The sequence below is a fragment of the Atractosteus spatula genome, chromosome 8, assembly GCF_055471065.1.
Source record: "Atractosteus spatula isolate fAtrSpa1 chromosome 8, fAtrSpa1.hap1, whole genome shotgun sequence".
Classification (NCBI taxonomy): domain Eukaryota; kingdom Metazoa; phylum Chordata; class Actinopteri; order Semionotiformes; family Lepisosteidae; genus Atractosteus; species Atractosteus spatula.
This window is the reverse complement of record NC_142713.1, coordinates 56,554,223-56,576,392: the sequence shown is the minus strand read 5'-3', so window position 1 is coordinate 56,576,392 and position 22,170 is coordinate 56,554,223. Positions and strand designations below refer to the sequence as shown.

The window sequence follows — 22,170 nt, the reverse complement described above, 5'->3', positions numbered from 1 at the left end:
GAACATATAAACGCATCTGTGCCAAAATGTCTGCCCAATTCCTGACAATAGCAGTGGTTTTCCTACCTCAACACACCTCCTGCAGTGGGACACTGTCTGTCTACCTACTGTAGTTCAACCTACTCATAACCCAGGGAGATGCTTTCACATTAACAAACATGCTGAACCTGATTGAAAATAAGCAGGCTGTGACCCAGGTGGATATTGGAAGTGTGAAAGGAGCACGCATTGCAATAAGCTTTGTGTTTGCAAGGTTGGTATCTTACCCAGCCGGAGAGTCACCTTGGCCAGCACAGGACCATGTGGGAGATACGTGTTCTTTGGACCTGATGATTGGTGGAAGAGCACTACACCTCCCTCTGCAAGTTCTACTGACTCCCCCAATGTGGAGAGCTGAGAAGAAAAACAGTTATGGACACTGACGCTGTGATATCAACTTATAGTTACCAACACCCTTTTGGTATAATTCGAATAAATAAATAACAGGTTATAACAAAATAATCATAATAAATAATATACATTTCTAGTGTGATTTCATTCTCAAGGATACCAGAGTGCTTTACGTACAGGATGGGGAGGGAATCGCCCTCATCCACCATGAAAGAGCAGCACTCAGCGACACTATGCTCATTATGTACAAGCAATCCTACCACACAGCAGATCAGGTAGAGAAATCATTGTCTTCACCAGCTGAATTATGGGGGATCTTAAACTAAAGGGCAACTTAATTCTGGTTTAATTTAGCTCTATTCTTAACAGCTTTTTGAACAATGCATCTTGCTCAGCATTCTACCCCTGACTTGAACCCCTGGTTTGGGGTTCATAACCACTATTTCCCTGCAATACAAAGAGAATACAATGCAGTGGAATGGAATTCAATGAGAGTGATAAACTGAAAGAAGCACCTGTTGCTGCAGTAGTCTCTGAGTGAGAGAGTATAGGCTGTGAGTCCCTGTCCCCTTCAGATCACTGAGGTGCAGTGTAGCTTTAGCCAAAACAAGGGCTGAGAGAGGGGAGAGCCATCTCCTGTCAGACAGCAGACTTACTGCTTCCTGAAATGCACAACAGGATCAACAATTTACATTGATGTAACACTTCTCTGTGCAACACGATACTTCACAGTGAGAACCCAGATGCAGCCAATTGATATGGCTTTAGCTTTACCATAACGTGTTGGTCATGCCAATAAAATGCCCTTTAAATTGAATTAATAAACCCAATAAATTAAACCAAAAATCTTGAGAGCACTTATAAACAGGATTTAATGTGAGAGGGTAGGAGTATGATTGTGTTTGTCTGCAGAGGAGTTATGTCTGACCTGAAACAGCGGTGTGATCTCCTCTCTGTTCATCCCCTTGTGCGCCTCTAGCAAAGCTCTCAGTAGAAGAAGCTGAGCCTGTGTTTCAGGATCTCCCCAGGCCTGTGCCTCTTTTAGCCCCTCTTTCAGCAGCCTGGCCCCATCCTCACTGCTCTCTGCACCCAAAAACACAGAAGATGGTGTATAATGCTCTACAAAAGTTTCACAGAGTCCACCTCACAATGTAAATCAGAAGCATTGATATGATTTTACAAGCATTTACATTCTTTTCTTAGAAGGCCTAAGAGTAAATGTTTTAGAACCATGTCCCTCTTGGTGTTTCAAAATTCTTCCAGTTCAGACCAGAAGTATGGTAATCAGATTAACAAAAAGTAACAAATAACAATTAAAGGATTTCACATTGGTGCAAACGCAGGCACACAGGGAGGGAACAGGCATTACAAAAGAAAAAACAAACCATGGAGGCTGACCACAGCAATATACCTGGGCGAATGGCCATTCCGGGAATATGAGAGGCAAATGCCCTTGCTGCACCCAGGCGGCACCGGAGCCAGAGAGGTGTACCCAGCCTCTCACGGGCCTCTGCACTGTGGGGCACCTCACTGGTGAGAGAGACTGCATCTTCCTTCAGCTCGTCCTCTTCCTCCACCTCACTCACGCTTGTAGAACCAGCCTGGAACACCAGAGAGAGAATGGATACAAAGTACCAGGTCAGTTCCAGAGCAAACCTGCAGTTTTGTGGATACTTTACTGTACAGTATATACTGACTCTTGTTATCTCAAGGTTTTTGGGCGTTATACAGTATGTGTATGGTGACACAATTGAAATTATTCTGTTTGTAATTCCCATGTGGGAACATTGAGATCACTCTATGCCAAACTATCATACTCAGGCATAATTCTGACAGTTTTTATAGACACCATTACTAAGAACTATTATTTATGCTGCTTATATTTCTTACTATTGTTTATAACACTCAAGCATGTCTGGAGGTTAATGATCCTTCAGCTTTTCTCAGGGACTTTAAACATCTACAGTGGTCAATGTTCTGCATTCAAAAGCAAAGACTTGTAGTGTCAAGTGGATATACTGTTCAAAACTTCAAGTGCAATAAAAAAGCTGTAAGGCTGTGTCTTAAGGTGGTGGTACAAATGTATTTCTGATTTAGATCTCTGTTCTTTTATTAAACAACAATCTTTTTGCTTTCAAAATAGTCTTCTTTCTGGGCAGTATTTTCCATTGCAGTGTGATCCATCTCAGTATCCAGAATAATGTAACAGAGACACCTTTGCAACCAACCACCATGATAATAACTTTTAATAAAAGCTGATGTTTAAAACTGAACAAAGTGATGCCATGAGTATACCTGCTCCTTCTTTTGTCCTGGGAGTTTGAGAGCGGAGGAGATGAGCCTGTGGGGCGGTGGGGTCCTTTCCTTGAACAGGGGGGACTCTTGGAGTAGTTGTAGAGCAGACACAGCCTGATTAGCACTGCGGGACAATAGATTCCAAGGAGTCAGTATACAGACGCTGCACAGCACGGCATACTCAGCGTAGCACAGAAGGCTCACGTAACATAAACAATGCAGGCAGCAGCTTGATCACAGCTGGCACACACAGGACAGCTTTGCTATACCTGACACCAGCTCGGCCTTGCTGCAGAGCAATGGCAGAAAGCAGCAGCTTCGCCTCCACTGCCACCTCTAGCTCCTCAGCCACACTCCCTAGGCTCTGCAGGGCCTCCAGCAGGGAGTTCAGGGTGCGTGTAGCCTCCCCAAGCAACACACCCTGCACAATACATATTCTACATTAAATGATGTCACACGGCAACACTTTGTGCGCATGTTAATATTGAATATAAATGTCCTGTATTTCAGTGGATTGCACTCTTGCATGCTTGGAGATTAAGGTAAGATTACATTTCACAATACCTGTGATTCTAGCAAAACACAAGTCTATAAGTTAGAGTTTGCATTTCTCAGACAATTATGGAAGCTTTTGCATATCTTGCTCTTGTGTTTCTTGGTTTGTCCACCTCTGAAATGTTAGCGGGTCTAAGTTCACTTGTAAGTACAGTATGTGTATCGATGGGTCTGTTAGGAGGCTGTGCACGTTTGCAGTGTTTGAACAACCTTCAGCCTGGCAGGGGTGAGTTTCTCCCGTTGTGTGTCCAGCTGCAGGCTGTGCGGATCTCTGGCTCTCCTGGAGGAGCTACAGCTCCGTGTCTCTTCCCGCTCAGAGCAGGGTGACTTGGGGACAACTGGGGTGCTGGGCGTATGAGTCTCAGCTCCAAATTTCTGCTCTGAGTCTGGAGAGACGAAGACACATACTTCATTGGAGTTAAACTTCATCTAGTAATTATAGCCTATGACTGGAATTTTTCACCCACTGAACCACAGCTATGAATGTGAAATTAAACTCAGCGGCACATTGACGGCTGGCTAGGAAATGAATAGCCTTTGACTTCCAAATTTCAAATGTAAATATCTTTTTTGTGTTCCACTCTCTCCCTTGGTCACTTTCATTTATTTACCTACTATTTGTTATCTAGAATGTAATGCATGTTTTTTTGTTTTTTTAAATATCCCTTTCCAGAATGCTTTCTTGAGGAAGATCATTATAGACTGTAATAGAGAATATGTTCTCAATTGACTTATCTGATAAAATAAAGGATTAAGTAAATAATAGACGATTCTATTTCATTTCCTTCCTTCAAACTATAACCACTCTCTTTCCATATATAGTACCTTGCAAAGGTATTCAGACCCTTAAGCAGTTTTTAGCTTTAGTTGCTTTAGTGCTTGCTTTTCCACACATTCAAAGCCAAAAACTAAACAGGTAAATAATATGAAAAAAATGGAAAAAGTCAAGATTGCATCACTAATAATTTGCTGTACACATCTACATTAAATTAAGTATGCAAAATTACTTCAATGAGCCACATATTTAGTTGACCTCTGTCTGTGGGCAATAACAGTGGTTCACATGATTTTCAGAATAAAACCACATTTCTCAGTATAGTTCCTTAGTCAGGCAGTGAATTGTAAGAAAGGATTTAACCATGAAAACTAAAGAGCTTTCAAAACCATGTTGGGATCAAGTTGTATAAAGGCACAGATCAGGAGAAGGGTATATAAATCCTTAATGTCTTTGAGCACGGTGAAGTCAATTAATCAGGTGTGGAACTGCCTTGTTCTAGATACTGCCTTATTCTGATCTCTTCTAGATCAAACTGTCCCACCAAACTGAGAACCCAGGCAAGGAGAAACCTGGTTTGGGACGCCACCATGAGGCTACCAGTGACTTTGAAAGTTACAAATTTTAGTATCTCAGATACAACAATATTTCCATGTTACTCCCCAAAGGGGACTTGTAGGGAACTAAGAAAAAAAATCTCTAAATGGAGTCTGCAACAAACAGATACTGCAAACATGGTAATAAATGGTCAGATGAGACAAAATTGCAATGTTCTGGTGTAAAGCCTTACATCTGATACAAACCTAAAAGAGTGCATTACTTGGGCACCACCATCTTTACTGCTAGTCACAGTGGAGGCAGCATTATGTTATAGTTTATTGATTAAGAGTACGAAAGCAGCCCTTTCCAAGTCCTGACTTGTATCCTATTAAGAATATGTGAAAACTGATGTCCATAATGACCCCAGGTAATTTGAGAGATCTTGAAAAAATCCGTCAAGACAAAATGGCAGAAGTTGCACCAATCCGATGTTCAGGGATTGTAGACTTAATAGACTGTAGGGATTATAGACTTGCAGCTTGTACAGTAACTGCCAAAGATGTTTCCACCAAACACTGAGATCATGGGTCTGAATAATTATGCAATGAACATATTTCAGCCTTTTCTCTTCAGCATTTGCTGACATTTACTGTAAGTTATCTTACCGTTTTGTAATGTCACAAAGTGTGACTGCATAGGAAGGATCTGTTTGCAAGGTACTGTATCCCCCCATGACTAAAAGATCCTAATTTATTTGTTGCAGTGTTGCCCCAGATTTTTAAATCTTTCTTCTCTGAAATTCTCTTAAGACAGATGCATTTGCTTTCAACATACTTAGTAATGCCTTACTACTCATATTTATTTTCATTTTGTCAGTGTTTAACTGCCTACAGCTGTTCTTTCAGTTTAATGTTGTGATCATGTGGTGCAATGGAATACCTTGACCTTGAAACTCTGGGAAACTGTTGATGGTGTTACACAGAGCAACAATAAGCTTGGTCTTAGCCAGGGTCAGTCTCATCACCAGCTGGGAGCCAAACAGAGCAGCCACTTCTGAGCTAAGAGATTTGTTCACCAAATCCTCTAGAGTCTGGGCATCACAGAAAGGTACAGAGTTAGACATACAGATACACAGCACAGGGACAGAGATGAGCTGGCAGAAAGCCACCACTTCATTGCTGACATTCAGTCACCACAAAAAAGAGATTATTCCACCACTTCTCAAACAGTATAGCATAAACCTAGCAGGCATCTCAAAAAGATCAAACAGCGCTCTTGGACAGAGGTTTTAATGTCACTGCTAGTGTTGCTATACAGCAGTGAAATTTGTTGGTCTCTATATTCTATATATCATGTAATCAAATAATCTACACAGAACATAAATAGAGAAAAAGAATGTTAGCATCTAAATAAAACCAGCAATTATAAGGTAAATAATACAGTTACCTGCAAATTAGCAGAGTCTAGTAGGGTTTTGCTGGTGTCAAACTTCTTTTTTATCTGTAAGTCAAATACATATATAAATGGATGTCATTGAAGAACAGTGTTATAAATTCCTTATAGCAAGTTTTTTGAGCATAAGAATATGGTGCAAAGTATATGTTTATTTCTTAAATGTGAAAAGGTTTTTGATTCATTCGGTTTACAAAGGCCTTATTCGGCTTACACTTTTACCCAAAGCAACTTATATTTGCACCCATTTAAACAATTAGGTAAATCTAATGTCACAATTTAGATAAAGGACTGTGGTCAAGGGTGCAACATACTGTAGGTGTCTCACCTGGGATTTAAACCCACAACCTCCCAGTAATGAGTTCAGAATCCTAACTACTGTTTCACAGTGCTATCCAGAATAAGATATACTCTAGCACTAAATGGCCTCTATTGGAGTGCAGCTCTTCAGAACCCTTTTCTTCATTCTTTTTAATTTCAGGAGCATTAAAAAAATGAGATAAAGATGAGATTTACTCTAAAAATGGTTCATGGTAATATTGCTACCACTGGATTTCATATTTCTTTTAAGACTTTCCTGCCAGTATGAGCGGTTTCAGAGAGATCACTGTGCAGCGGGGACATTACCAGGCGTTTGTCAGAGGGGTAATAGCTGCCTTGTGGCTGCGGAATCCTCTCCCCCTGAAGCAGACTCCCCAGCTCGCGCACAGCATCGCTGAAGAGACCCAGATCTGTCAGAGCCTGGACCTGCAGATACAGAACAAACAGTAATACTGTAGGGTAACTCACACACTGATTACACACACAGCTGGAACACACAATTCACTCAGCAGTTTAACAAAACTGTGTCACACAATATGCATCGTTGTTATGCTCTTTTATCACACAGTTGTAACATGTTGCTATTAAATACCGCTGCAAAAAATGGCTATCACACAGTACCATTTTCTGATGCCATTTTTAGTCAGTTCATTGGCTCATTAGGCAGACACAAACGATAACACAGAGGAAGAATCTGAGCTCAAGGCAGAATGTAAGCACATGAAACCTGACCTTCAGTATCCGTCCCTCAATGGTGCGTCTTTTGTCTCGGCACACTGTATTGACAAAATACAGGTAGAGAGAGAGCAGTGGCAGGACCTGCAATACCAACACACAGCAACATGACTAGCTGGGTCAATACCATTTGACAACTGAAACAAGAAGACCTGAAAGATGGGCAATTAAGTTTTCAAATGAGAGAGTAGCGCTCTGACATTTTTCTTTGGTTTTTACAGCACTAGGTGTATTTCTGTCAACTGTTTTTCCAACCAGCACTGAATTTAAATTAAATTGTATTCTAAGAGATTTCAAGTGTTCTTATTATACAGCAGTGAAGTGTGATGACTAGGCCCATTACCAGGAACCTCGGAAAATAAGGCAAGACCTCCATTTAAAAATCGTGAAAAAACAGCATGCTGGGAAGGCAAATCTTCATGGATGGTTGATAGTTTGCATTACTGTAAGTTGAAGCTATAAGATTTGAAGCTCAATATTTATGAGGTTGTAGAAGGGTACAGTATACAGCAAACACATTTGAAGAAAGCTTGAACGCTGTTATGCTCTGCCATTTCTTATGACTTTTCAGCAAGGAATTAATCTCCATCTGTTCTGTTGTCGCATTTTGATGCAGACACCCACTCCACAATCCTTTCAATTTTGACTTTCCATATCATACCGAGTTGCACAATAACACAGCACTCTACACTTTGATGTACTAATCAGAATGCATCATCAACATCTATCCCAAATGTTTTTGGAGACTATTTCTATTATCTTATTCAGTAGAACCCTGCAGGCAAAGGGCAGTGTGTTTGGCTATCTAGAATCAATATTGTAATCCGGTATAATTAGTTGTCCTGCTCTTCTCCTGGCTTCAGTGGATAGCAAGGAGTGTGTGTTGGCATGCATATACTGAGTGCTCAGGCGAGGCTTGGGTCACTGTACCATAAGGCTATGTCCAGCACTGTGCAGGCGGTGACACAGAAATGTTAAGCTGGAGACCGTGCTGTTGACCTGGGCTCTGAATGGCTCAGCGAACAGCTCCACCCCAGGGATGAGCTCTGGACAGTCCCATGTCCTGCCTAGACCATAGGAGGCATATTCCCAGTCTGACAGGGGGTGAGGCAAGGAACCCCGGAGGAGAGCCTGCAGAACAGGACACAGGTAAAGGGAAAGAGGTTAAAAAAGGCCATTTATAAATCAGTGTCTGCAAATATAACTGCCCCCTGCTGTTTCTGGGTGAATATGACTGGATGGAGACCATTAAAACTGTATTTGCAACTATGACACAATCATATTAATTACTTTATCACTTGGACATATGCCAATCATATGAAGACAAAATCATGAATCATACATTTAACAAAATCTATATCAATAACAATCCTTACTACTGCAATCCTTACTGTTCAATGTTTCAGGACAATAAACATACCCAGAAAACGTAACTGTAACAGCAGGGGACAGTTACATTCACTGTGTATAGTTTTCTTCTCTTATGTTTGTCAGGAGAAGAATCAAAACAATAGGTAAATTAAGTGTGAGATATTTTGAGCTGTTGCCAAGTCCTCTGTAGGAAGAGCCAGGGTCAGATATGGAACATCACTAATTTATAATCCATAAAAAGAAATGAATTAGTAGCTAAATGAATTAATTTGTTGTAGTAGCAAAATGAATATGTTGACAAGCACATGGCAATAAACATTACTAAAAAAATGGTTGAGATATTTCTAATTGGATTTATTTAATAAAAATTGATTATTCTAATTAAGATATTTCTTTTCTTCCTTTCATGCAATAAATTGCATTGTGAGAAGAAATGTTTTTCTAGTATGTCTGTTTGTCACTTTATTAAGCTTTCTGCTGCAGACAGTAACATGTCACCAGGCCTACCTTTAAGAGCTGAGCTGAGAGAATGCAGCAGCGCGTTTGCTGGCTGATGTCTGAGGTCAGGATATACCTGGAGAAGAACAGCAAGGATGGACAACTATTTTAGGAGCATGAAATAGTAAAACAGAGCTGCTGTTTTTATACAAACCATATTTCTTCCTTCTGCTTTTAATGATATTGACATAGTAAACTGAAAAACTAAAAGTCAAATACCAAGGCAGGCAATATTCTGCACCTATTGTCATATAGTCATTTTTCTAGGATTAGTATGGAGCTGGACAGCATGGTGGTGCAGTGGTTAGTATTGGTGCCTCGCAGACCTGGAGCCAAGGGTTCATTTCTGGACTTGGTACTATCTGTGTGGAGTTCGTATGTTCTCCCTGTGTTCGCTTGGGTTTACTCGGGGTGCACTGGTTTCCTCCCACAGTCCAAACACATCCCTTTTAGCTTAAACTGGCTTCTAGGAATATTGGCCCTGGTGTGAGTGTGTGTGTGTGTGTGTGTGTGTGTGTGTGTGTGTGTGTGTGTGTGTCTGCGCTGCAGTAGACTGGCATCCCATCCTCAGTGTACCCTACCTTGTGGCCACAGTGTGCTGGGATAGAGCAAACTGTGCTCCATCCTGACCCTGAACTGGAAGAAGCACTTAGAATATGGAGCCCATGATTGTTCAGAGAGTTCATATGACAAAGACAGTTCACCCCCTCAGAGTCTGGACACTGTATAACTTACTGTGCAATCTTGGCTGACAGTACTGCTCCCTGTAGACAGCCCCAGATGCCAGCCTGGCGCAGAAAATGCTGGGGGAGATCACTGCTTCCCACGCAAACAGAGCTCTTGTCCCAGGAACCTAGGACTCCTGGCTGGCACAGGGCACTGTCTAGTGCCTTGCTCCAGCAGGACTGTGAAGCCCTGGGACATTAAAAGTAAGAGTTAAAGATCTGTACAATCTGAAAAGAAAGTACTGTAGTTGATTAAGCTAATTTCACTCTGATTATTGGATCTTATTGCAGTTGTTATCATTTTAGGTTATTGTTCATTCTTCATAGATATGGGTTTAGAAAAAACTAAGGAAAAACTAAACATTATATTTAAGGAATATAATTAAAAAGAAAATAAATTAATTCAGCTGAAATTTTAACACAATATTAATTTCGTATAACTGCTTCTTAAAAATAAACAACAAATATTCTTAAATATTACAGTGAAAAACAACCCACTTAATATATCTCATATTATAAAGCGTTATATTTTACTCCATTAAAAGGCTGTATACTATACTGTACCTTTTGTTCCCACTATAAAAGTGCAGGTTTCCCAGCTCATGTAGAGCCTGGACTTTCAGAGAGTTCTGGTTATTAGCCTGGAGAAATTCTTCATTGAAAAGGAAAGGAAAATCAGTTAAGCCTTCTCCTGACATTCATCTTTAAGTGGATTTTTCTAAATAAAAGTTTGACATTTAATTGACCTGTCAGAAGACATTCCAAAACTGTGTTTTTCAACTTGGGTCATTAGGGTTATGAATTTAGCAGGTTTTGCACATCTCTTTAAGATATAAACAATTCATCTGGATGATATAGGATGACCAATTTATACATTCTCCCTAGCTTTATGGTGCTAACAATATAATTTAATACAATTTAATGTATAGTCCATGCACTGCTGAAGGCTACTGTATGCTAATACGTTGACAGAATTTAAAATTAGAGGACAGAGTGTGTGCAACCATCTCATTTTAATGTTTTTGATCATTTTTGCCCAACAACACCTCAACAGATTTGTGTATTATTTGTTTTGAACAATTAAACGCTGAAAACCTGTAGGATTCCATTACCCAGAATATCGGAGCATGTGTTATAGGGGAATATCCTGGTACATAATACCTGTACTGTATACCTAAAGCCACAAAGAATTTAGCTCTGGTGAATGTTGTAATAGCTCCCTACTGTACATTAAAGAGGATCTGGACTCTCCCTGCAATGGACTTGTAGTATGCCACCCTATGTTCACTCATAGCGTGGTAGACCTCCATCCAAACAGCTGGACTCACCTATGGCGTTGTTGTAAGATGTGATGACTGTAGCAAGTAGGGAGTGAGGCAGAGGACTGCTGTAGATGGCGTTCAGCTTGCTGAAGTCCTCAGAGGAGAGGTCCGGAGGGAAGGGGATGGGGACAGAGATAGTGGCCGCATTGAACTCCACCTTCCCCTGGAACTGGCTGGTGCTGTCCCTGCAGAAGTGAGGCTCCCCACCTGAAAGACAACACCACAGGTGCTATCAGTATAAACATAAGCAAGACGTTTGGATTAAAATATTAAAAATGTGTATATACTATACACATACTGTAGATATGTAGCACACAACACACCGCAGGTCACTGACATGCACGCAGGTACTGACGCAAGCCCTGGAGATATGCTAGAAACAAATGTGAGGCTTCAGGTAAGTGCTCTGAGTACAGGTGTCTCACCCTGTTGTGCGTGTGCCAGCAGCAGCAGGAGCAGAGTGCGGCTGTGCTGGAGTGCCCGGTGATGATAGTGCCCCCTCCCCGACGTCTCTCGGAAACAGCGCAATGTGTCTGCCACATCCAAAGGCACCGACACCAGTGCCATTGCCCTGCTCCTTTCTGCAGCAGAAACAAAATTACATCACCTGTCATTTTTTTTTTATAATGGGACAATATGACTTAATTAGTGAATACAGTAATACAGTAGGAGCTTAAAGTCCTAGCTTGAAAACACTAAATATTTTACAAATATACTGTATATTTTATATTTATTTATGTAATATATACAATCAACTACCATGTAATGCTTTACATCACAATTGTTTTTCTAACTTTCAGATAATTCAACAACAGAGAGAATTGTTGTTGAATTCAATCAGTAAGATTGATTTTCTATGTTAAAACTGTAAAATAATTTGCAGTACATAACATTGTGCTATAGCATAGAATAAAATTTTTTGGGAAAATAAACATTAAGAAGAGATTGTTAAATGGACAAAAATCATGCAAGATGAGCCAATAGGCACTAACTACCCTTCTTTCATTCGTCAGTGATTTTCTTCTTCCTCCATTGTGAACACCACAGTCTGGCTCCCTACCTGAGCATATCTCATGCCCCCCAGGGTCGATGTGGCTGCCTGGATGGATCTCTTCTGGGAAGGTTGACTTGATGACTAATTGCTTGCCTATGAAGTTCCTGCAGGTGATCTGAAACCCAACAGATATCTCAAAATAAGCACTACAGTACTGCTTTCCTCTCTGGAACAGTTACATGTTTCATGTCCCATATCCTGACAGCGAAGGTGATTGTATGTTTGGTGTGGATTTGTAAAGACATCAGTATTTTTCACCAGGCAAGTACAATTTTATATCTATAAAATTATTGGGACTCTGTACTTGACTGTAACTAAGAGAACCTCTAAAAACTCTTACCCTGAAATGAACTCTTACTCTTAAGATCCCACCGGAGCTCTTACCCTCTCTCCTGTGACTTCCTCAGCTCTGGCGAAATGTGTCTGTGGGGGCTGGGGACCACCGAACTGGGTGACCCTCTCCAGCAGCTGTCTCTGCGCATGGACCAGGAGTGGGGTGATCAGGTGAGTGTACCGCTCACTGAGACATGCCGACCACGCAAGAGACACATAGGGATAGTCAAACAAACAGGCAGAGATAAACGGAAATAATCAGTCCTTGCACCTTTAACTTGTATTGTGTGAGTCTGCAACAAGTTACCTAGCCATGTTGTAGAAGCTTCTTTCACTAAATGGCTGGATGAGATCCTCAGATCAATTAACTACTAAAACAGCTACATGGGCCGAATAACCTCCTCTGGTATGTAACTTTTATTATGTTTTTCACACTTTTCATTCTAAATCTCAAAGCACTTCAGAAATAGAGACGGACCCATTTCTTCCACCACTGAAGTGCAAAACCCGAATGGGTGAGAAGCAGCAGAGAAAGGAATTGAAAAGCACTGGGAGGCTCAAGGCACAGAGGGGATGCTGCCTACTCACTGCGTGATGGTGTTGAAGACCATCGCCAGGTGCGCTAGGTCCTCCCATCTCCCCTGCTGGTGCAGCAGCTCCAGTGTGCGCAGAGTGAGGACACCCACCCATCGCAGGTCCACCACAGTGCCGTCATCCAGGGGCCACGAGAAGTGTAGGCTGGAGTCCGCTCCCTCCGCGTCATCAGCCCAGGCCTGTCCACAGAGCGACAACTCAAGAACAGCACAGCCAAACCTGCTGTATAAAGTATGACTGGGAGAAATAAAGTAATCAGACCAACTATTGAATCCAACTCCCATCTTTAATATTTAGTCCTTTTATATAGTGCCTTTCAAGATACAGTACATCAAGATTTTGAAACAACAAGATAAAATGTTTTATTCTCCCACTTACCCAAATCATGTAAAGTTTTTTTAAGTTTGAAATGTTTTACATTTATTATTTTTTTTTCCAAATATTTTAAACATGCAAAGGAACAAGTAAAAGGTTGATTCCATGCTGACAAGAGACACACACACACAGTGGTTCCTTTCTTCTCCTTTCAGCATGGAATAAACCTTTTACTTGTTCCTTTGCAGCCTACGCATGCTGACGCAGCTGCCTGCTTGAACTATTTTAAATCTGGTTGCTTCGAGGTGCTTTTAATGGTCTACTGAATACACAGTTTCATACCTTCAATATTTTGAACTGCTAGCTTGTAGTTCACCGACGTTCTCCTAGCCTTGTACAGAGGGGTTTGCCATACCTGCAGTGTTCCGGGCTGTTCCTGAAGTCTCTGGATCATGTCCAGCAGGCATTCGGAAGCAAGAAGCAGCAGAGGGGTAAGGGTAGAATATATTTGCTCCAGGGAAATGGGGAATGGGTGCTCTGTGGTGCTGCCGTGCTCCAGCATGCAAATTACAGGGGTGAACTGGTCCCACAGTGTCCGGCACACCCACTGCAAGCATGCCCAGTGCCGTCCCCGATGTGCCAACACCTGGGCATGGACATAAAGAATTTTCAGAGGACTGTGAAATTTGAAACCTTTACAACCTTTGGAAGAAGCTAATGTCGTGCAGTCATTTTTTTTACCAATATTTAACAACATGCTTGGTGCCATATCGCACCAATGTCTGCGTGTGAGAAGATGTGTGCCCACGAGATTGATGAAGAGGGCACTGTTGTACAACTCAAGTGTACCTCTGGGTAGGAGAAGGACATGAAGATCTTACCATGGCCCTCCTGAAGTGCAGTGCTGTCTTGCCGAGAGTGTCAAGTAGCTGTGCCTGTGACACACTGTGACGGGGGGCCTTGATCCCCAAGGACTGACAGCTAGAGTCAGTCTCATTGGTCATCTGGGTCCTAGGAGTGTCCTGATCACTATCCATTTCACTTTCTGTTGATTCGCCTCCACTCAGACCAACATCTACATAGAAACAGGGATAAAATTCTACTGAGCAATAATTAATCATTCTAATTGCTTGAATTTTTATAACACTTTCAATCTCATGGGATTCCAAAGTGTTCTACACATAGGAACCGACAGTGTGATGCACAGCAGTCATTATGAGTCAACAGTGCCACTATATAAGTGATCAGGCAGAGACGTGAGAAGTGAGTTCATCAAATGAATTAAGGGACCAGATTGTAATTTACCAATTGTAATTAATTTAATAGAACTCTTCCAGTAGTTTCTAGAGATATGCACAAACTGGAGAATTGCTAATATAGTGCTCATTCAGAAAAAAAGGAGTAAACCTAACCAAACTACAAAGCAATCTGCTGGCAACTTTTGTCTCTTACATCCAAACCTCCATAGACGGCCTCATCTAGCAACCCTAGCAATGCTCTAGGAACTACCTGGCAACTCAGTCTGTCAGGGTAGACTACAATACTATTCCAAACAAGCTCCAGCAATATCTAATCAGCACAAGTTACAAGTTATCAAGGATTCAAACTAAATTAGACGGTAGTAGGTATGAAAATAAGATTCTAAGGGATAGTCATATTGATTTAGAAAATGAGGCATTACAGTGGCGCAGTGGTTAGAACTGCTGCCACACAGTGTGCCCTGTGCCCAAATCCTGGGGTGCTATAAGGGTTGAATTTGTATTTTTTTTCTGTTTTCGCTTGGGTTTCCTCCAGCTGCTCCAGTTTGCTCCCACAGTTCAAAGTCATAATTGTTTGTGTTAATTGGCTTGTGGGAAGACTGGCTGTGGTGTGAGTGTGTGCGTGTCTGTGTGTGCCCTGTGATAGACTAGTGTGCCTTCCAGGGTGTATCCTACCTTGCACCTGTTGCTTGCCTGGACAGGCTGCAGTACCATTTGGCTATTCCTCTTATATGCAGGAAAATGTTCAACTTTGGATATGCAGTACTATGCATTACAATTATCCCAGTCACTGAAATTCAAAAGTGGTGGAGATAAATTGAGAAAGGTACCATCTTTTCTACGTGTGACTGGTTTCTGGGGTGTTCTGGGGGCTGATGTGGGGGTGTCTGGGGGCTCGAGGGCTTGTCTGCGGTGGATGACACTGCTCCATCTCACGAGTGTGCCAGCATGAGGAAGAGAGAAGAGCACCGGATCCAGCTGGCCATAGCTGCACACAGGAAAGGAAACACTTTTCAACACTATTCATCAAACTGTACTAGCAGCATACAAGAGTAGATTATATTATTATTATTCTAAATTTGCGGGATTAAAATTATTAATACAAAAACTGATTCGCCTTTTAAAAACTTTTATTTTAAACACCTGATAGTGGGTATGAAAAAATATCCATTTCTGAACCAACCAACCAACCAACCACCCAACCACCCAACCACCCAACCAACCAAACAAACAAACAAACAAACAAACAAACAAACAAACAAACAAACAAACAAACAAACAAACAAACAAACAGAAGTGATTCATTTTAATGATCATTATGATATTATTTCAGTCCGTGTGCTTCTGGGGCTAGAGCTATTCTGTACCTGACTGTGTTACCACTCTGCCTCTGTTCCAGGTTCCTGCGGAAGAGGGTGAAGTGTGCCAGGGCCAGGGTGGCATTCAGCTGGCAGCGCCAGGGCCTTTCATCTGAACAGACCTGCCGGAGCCGCCGACGTCGCTGGAACCCCCGAACAAGGGGTGCCAGCAGTTTAAGCAGAGTCTCTACAGGGCGACACTCCCTGTGCACGTTCAGAGGGACAGAAAGGGCACAGGTGTTAGAGGAAAACAAAAGTGCGCTCTAGACAAGACTTCCACCAAGAGGCTGAAAGAAGACAGAGGAACTGGTAAATAAAAAAAGATATGAATATACCAAGATATACATGAGCCAGATACCACATACCAGAAGAGGCGAAAGTAAAGGGTGAAATTACCTTCCAGAAATGTGTCCATTTTTCGGTATTGAGCCAATACAACTACATACATGCAGGACACCTCAAGGCTTTTTGCACTGTCTGCTACAAAGCAGTGAGAGTTCAGTGGGTGGTGATGGAAAAGAGAGAGAGATGAGCGACAATGTGGAAAGAATGTAAGTGTGTGCTGTGGGAGTGTGGAGACCGCAACTGTGATGATGGGGTCTACGGAAGGAAAGCAAGAAAGTCTTTGACAGATACATGCAGAGTCATCAATGGGACTGTGCAATGTCAGAGAACATGATGGATAGCAGGAGCATAGAGAGCTGTACCTCACATTGCTATGTCCCTTCGGCATAGTCAGCTGTTTGCGTTGCACAAACTCCATCTTTTTCTTCTCACCCCAGTAGGTATTGGCTGGAGGGGCTTTGGGTTTCTACACATACACATACAGACCCATGTTAGCAGCAGCAGTCTAATCTGAGTGGGTAAAGTGGATTTACCCAAAACAGAGGACTTTTCTTGATCACACTAGGAGGAGTCTAAGAATAAATTAACTTAAGAAAGGTTCCAGGTTTTTAAAAAGGTTTGATTTATATTACACAGGCACCAACATGATGACTAGATTCATTTCTTTGGGAACAGACCTGGAGGGAGGACAAGTTCAAGGGAAGGATGAAAAAAAAATCAATGTAACGATTCCTCAGCACAGTGACGTTTGTTGAGCAACCCCTCTTGCTGAGGGGGATCGTAGCTAGCTCTGGGTGAGCTCTGGGGTTCTACTGCAGGTGGCTCTGATCATGTTCACTGAGTGTAAACAACATTCACCTTGTGATTGAAGGACTTTCCTGTATGGTTTACAACCTTAATGTAAACCTGGCATGAGACATTTAAAATCCACAATCAGTAAATTGATTTATTTTAGACAGCACAGAGGTTTACACACAGAAAGAGGCAAGGTGTTCTGATTATCATTCCTACTGAGCTTTCAGAGAACAAATATTTGGCTTCAATAGTCAACAGTAACATTATTTTAGCCATGAGTTGAAGACACCTGTGTAGCGGCAATGCTTGTTAATAAGGCAGAATTAAGTGTTGCGGTGCTTTCCCAAATGAGGCCCCATCTCTCTGTTCATCTCTGTGGTGCAGCCACAGAGAAACTATTCCTGCAGGCTGATTTAAAGATGTTTTCTTTTGATAAGGGACAGCTCCCAAATGGGGATGCACTTAGCTAAGCCTGGCTATCATGATCAATTGTCATCCATTGGCGCCTATCTGTCTAGGGAGTGCCAGATGGACATCTGGACTGCATTCCTAAGTGTCAGGAGTAAATGACTCATATCTCACCTTGATCAACCAATCAGGGACTGGTAGGGCCGAGTAACCCACGTGGGACTCTGATGCCCATGGAACTTTCAGCCAATGAACGAGCTGAAGTTCCTCCAGGTAAAAACAGGCAACACAGAGGGCCTGAGAGAATTCTGTGAACTTTTTCAGACAATTCTAAGGAGAATTCCAGGGCAGGACGGCCCAGGAGCAGAAGGCTCCCAAGGGCAGGACATTCTCGCAGCGCACCTCCTGACCATCCTGAGACTCAGCCCGGACAACCACGGAACGGCCAGTGTGTCCGAGTGCCAGAACTTTGCTTTGTTCTAAGAGTCTAGAGCGGAGGTTGCAAGAGAGTAACCAAAAGATCCACCCGAGGTTAGCATCAGCAGCAAGCCTCGTGAACAGGTCGGAACTTTGGACAGCTGAATCACTATTCAGAACTAGCGCTTCATCAGGAACGAACCGGTCCTCTTCCTGACTTGCTGGGACCCACAGTAACTTTTCTCCTGAGCACAAACTCTGCTAGTTAAAGCCAACATTAACTAGCCGGTCAGTGAGCATCTGCAGCGCACCGTCGCAAGCAGCACAGCACAGCCTGGCACGGAGCCAGAGAGCCCACAGGAGATCTGAATCCCCAGAGATTGGATGAGTATTCAACTTCAATGCATTACAGCTCGAGAATTCAATTGTTATCCCAACCAGTTGATATCAATTTAATTCCTAAGAGTTATGTACTTGTTTTGAGTATCTAATGTAGAAGTTATAACCAAGTTCAATTACGAAACGGTCTAAATGAATGATATACTGAACGTATGTCCTCTTGATATATGTAACTCTTCGTAACTGATTGAATATATACCTTTTGTATTCTGATAACCCTCTCGATAAGATCTGTTAGGTTTACATGCATATTCTATGTATTAATAAATGTATCCTCGTGTATTAGTACCTGGGTGTGTGCGTTGTTTGAGTTATATCGCATGGTTGGATTCTAAAGCCATCAAAAGAATCAATTTTGTGATTTACTGCTACAATTAATAATTGTCCCAGTAAATGCCCAAACCCTACAGAACTGGTGCCTTCAGAGAGCACACTACACCTGTAAAACCTTAAGTACTGTAGCTCGAGCCAAGCATCATTCAGAAACATTAAAAAAACATACTAAAAATATAAAACACAAGGTGTATAGAACCATCTCAAATTAAAATGTGGTTGATATTATGTTTATGATACTTAGATCTCTGGGTTAATGGGACGTTTCAAGGCAAGACCGCCAGGAAGCTTTTTTATATGGGAAATTACCTTTTGACCCTCGAGGAAAAGAAGATGCAAGCAAGACAGATGAATCTGTTTCTGCTCATCACCTTCTGTTCTGATTATAAAGGAAAAGAGCAGAGAGCTACTCATGGCGGTCATTTTAGTGCCCTGTCCCTAGGAGCAGGGGATGCTGGCACTCACCTTGCTGTACTCCGTCACAGTGGCAGTGTACCTCTTGAGCTCCACACCGCCCCCTCCCTGTCCCCGGCTCTCACAGCCCCGAGCCTTCTTCATGCCAGTCAGTGACTCGTCACGCCTGCCAAGGGGTAGTTTTATGCACAGTGGAGATTTTCTTAAGCACTTTTTTCAAATTCATGAAATCCTCACATCGATCTCTCTTTTTGCAATCACCTCTTCAAACAGGTACAAGCAATTTCCATATATCGTAATAAGAGCACTAACACAAACATAGCGAAAAGATCAATTGAAATCATTGTTTTAATGAACACAATTTTACAGCCAGGCATTTTACAGAAGCAGTTTGAGTGAAGTCTCTTGCTTAAGAGTAAAACATTAGTGCCCTAATAAGGACATGAACCCTCTACCTTCCAGTGGCAAGTCCAGAGCCCTAGCCAGTACCCCACACTGCCATCTCAAGTAGTGCCTAAGTTTGTTAGGTCCAATATAATAGGTGTGTTTGTGACTGATAGCCCAGCTGGAGTTGTTCCACATTCAAATCAAGCATAAAACTTTTACTTAGACCTCGTTAAGTACAGATTGAGAACAGCATCTGAAATAGTAAATAGATTAACCCAAATGCTCTTTTGCCACTAGCTCATATTCCTATTAATCATAGTATTAAATTCAATGTCAACAGATTCATAGCCTTTAATTCTGGCAAACATTTTTCCTTGTGACATTAAATGCATCATTTATGTATTTGAAAAATAATTCTAATCACTTAATTTTAAGAAATCAGTTACTTAAATCACCCAGCACTGTTTCTATGTAAACCAATTTCAGATATACTATATACAGTAGAACCGATCAAGACTAATAGACATTTTGCATAACAAAATAAATTTAATTAATTATGTCATCAATATCATGGCATTACATCCTTCATGCAAGCTTTGAAACCTAGAATCAATAAACAAGTTACAAGTAAAAGATCTGAAAAGCACAAAAAAGCAACAAAAACAAAATGCATGATGAGAGGTGAATACTAAGTACATACTGTAGGAGTCAATGTAGGAATGGCAGGGATGGTAGGTCTCTAAGTCAGAAGAGTTCATTATACATTATACTGGCAAATTTACAGTCATTAATATTTACATACAGTACCATGTGTAAAGGTAATGTATCTTAGTGACAATATATATTGATGGAAAAAAGAAACGCAACATTTTCTGGAATTAGAATACTAAAATTAAAGCTTATGTGTTTTCACAAAAAGTTGTCAATTTGTTTTAAGCCCTCTGACCAGCAATACAGCTTGTGCTGTGAGGTATTGCAACTTGCCAATCACACGAAAACTCGTGAGGTGCACTTTTACCCAACGAGGTCCAGGTGGAACAATGCCTGATCAGGTCACCTTTAAAAAGGCCTTAATTCAAAGCTTAGGTCACTGCAAGAAAAAGGCCACACTTAGTCAGTTTTCTGTGCGTATGCCTCGAATGTCACCAGAAGCAAGGGAGAGGGCCATTGGCATGCTGCAGGCAGGCATGTCATGTGCCAGCATTGCGAGACACTATGGAGTAAGCCGCTCCACTATGTCCAGACTGCAGCAAAGGTTTCAGCAGACCGGCAGGACAGATGACCGTCCAAGATCCGGTCACCCTCGAGTGACCACACCAGAGCAGGACTGATACATCAGACTGGTCCTTCTGAGAGATCGTTTCAGATCTGCCACCCGCACTGCTGCTGATACTACCGCAGACACAATACCCGCATCAGTGACAGGACAGTGAGGCTCCATGCCGCTGGCCTTAGAGCAAGGTGACCTGTCAGAGACTCTCTGCTCACACCTCCTAGATGTCACACTCGACTGGCTTGGGCCAGACAGAGGCTGCGATGGACTCGTCAGCAGTGGCATCAGGTCCTCTTTATGGAAGAGTCACTCTTCAGCCTGTTCCACCCAGACAGTTTCTTTTTTCCCCATCAGTAGACATACAGTATATTGTTCTGTTTCTTTGTCTCTTCTTGGGTTTTGTACCCTATCTGTTATGTCCTGTTTACATGAGCTCACCTGTTAAGCCAGCTGTTGATCTCCAGGCCCCAGTGCAGGAGCAGGTCTAGCTGATCCTCTGCCAGAGCTCTCTGCAGGAGCTGCACTGCAAATTCCAGGAACCGAGCCTTCCTCTTAAACTTCAGCACTGAAGGAACAAAAGACATGTGAACTGGGGAGGACTGTCAGAACGTCCAACTTCTAAATTAGTAGGTCCACTAGAACCAATTGCCCCAGCAATTTCCATTTTCTGTCCAGCTTTGTTCTCTTCAGGGTTAAGATTTGGTCTAAGATGCTGGTTAATAACCTAAACTACATTATATTACAGAGGTGGCTAGAATGATTATATTGGGCTTTAATTAATATTATGTGGTCATTCACCTTTTCAGTTAAAATTTCTTAAATTAAGTGATTTATCTGCATTACTTTAAAGGCCAAATTTAAGAGTAGTTCTCTTAAAAAATGTTTAATTAAACTGAAAAAATATTAATTCACAATACTGTGTATATATTTTAGATGCACTTATTTTTAGGGAGAAAAATGTATATCCACTGACTTTTTGCTATTATTACAACATAGAGCACTAACATAGGCTAACAGTTTACTTTATCTTTTGAATCTCCATGAAACTGAAACAAAGACATATAATGCTCCTATTTATACATTGCAAAGTAATAGGACAGGATCCCCTTGTACCTTCTTTGTAGGCAGACTTCAGCTGATAGGTGGCGATGACAGAGTACAGGACTGAGGGCTCTTCCTGGCCTGTCAGCTCTAGAACTCCTGGAGATTAATAAAGGTTATTGTAGGACAGGGTTAAAAGTCACAGAAAGACAAGTACAACATTCTTTTATAGAAAAATGAACCCAAATTACACCACGAGAAGTATTTAAGAATAAAAATATAGATTTCTCCAAATTTAACTCATTGCTACTACGCTGTAGTCTAAATTGTATACATATCAATAATAGTAATATTTTTAAGAAATTATTTTTGTGCAAGCTCTTGTATAGCTGTGAAGGCAACTAACACAAGACATAGGCTTTTAGGGTCTTTTATCATTTATCCATCCCAAATTGTCCCAAAACTA

At 41.6% G+C, this 22,170-nt stretch overlaps 1 protein-coding gene across 1 annotated transcript in view; it reads right to left on the bottom strand.

Moving 5' to 3' along the window:
- Positions 1-22,170, bottom strand: part of cfap54 (cilia and flagella associated protein 54) — a 55,019-nt gene that overhangs the window by 8,910 nt on the left and 23,939 nt on the right. Inside the window, exons 30-57 of the mRNA XM_088923139.1 lie at positions 21,777-21,863; positions 21,102-21,228; positions 19,055-19,169; positions 16,600-16,703; positions 15,902-16,096; positions 15,365-15,522; positions 14,157-14,350; positions 13,691-13,921; positions 12,955-13,139; positions 12,418-12,553; positions 12,040-12,148; positions 11,405-11,560; positions 10,986-11,186; positions 10,222-10,309; positions 9,668-9,847; positions 8,942-9,008; positions 7,994-8,194; positions 7,061-7,147; positions 6,635-6,754; positions 6,002-6,055; positions 5,495-5,645; positions 3,451-3,626; positions 2,955-3,106; positions 2,687-2,809; positions 1,802-1,998; positions 1,319-1,473; positions 906-1,052; positions 267-393 (exon numbers count right to left, since the gene is read on the bottom strand). Of these exons, the coding sequence (XP_088779265.1) occupies positions 267-393; positions 906-1,052; positions 1,319-1,473; positions 1,802-1,998; positions 2,687-2,809; positions 2,955-3,106; positions 3,451-3,626; positions 5,495-5,645; positions 6,002-6,055; positions 6,635-6,754; positions 7,061-7,147; positions 7,994-8,194; positions 8,942-9,008; positions 9,668-9,847; positions 10,222-10,309; positions 10,986-11,186; positions 11,405-11,560; positions 12,040-12,148; positions 12,418-12,553; positions 12,955-13,139; positions 13,691-13,921; positions 14,157-14,350; positions 15,365-15,522; positions 15,902-16,096; positions 16,600-16,703; positions 19,055-19,169; positions 21,102-21,228; positions 21,777-21,863 (4,023 nt within the window). The remainder of the gene's footprint in view (positions 1-266; positions 394-905; positions 1,053-1,318; positions 1,474-1,801; positions 1,999-2,686; positions 2,810-2,954; positions 3,107-3,450; positions 3,627-5,494; positions 5,646-6,001; positions 6,056-6,634; positions 6,755-7,060; positions 7,148-7,993; positions 8,195-8,941; positions 9,009-9,667; positions 9,848-10,221; positions 10,310-10,985; positions 11,187-11,404; positions 11,561-12,039; positions 12,149-12,417; positions 12,554-12,954; positions 13,140-13,690; positions 13,922-14,156; positions 14,351-15,364; positions 15,523-15,901; positions 16,097-16,599; positions 16,704-19,054; positions 19,170-21,101; positions 21,229-21,776; positions 21,864-22,170) is intronic.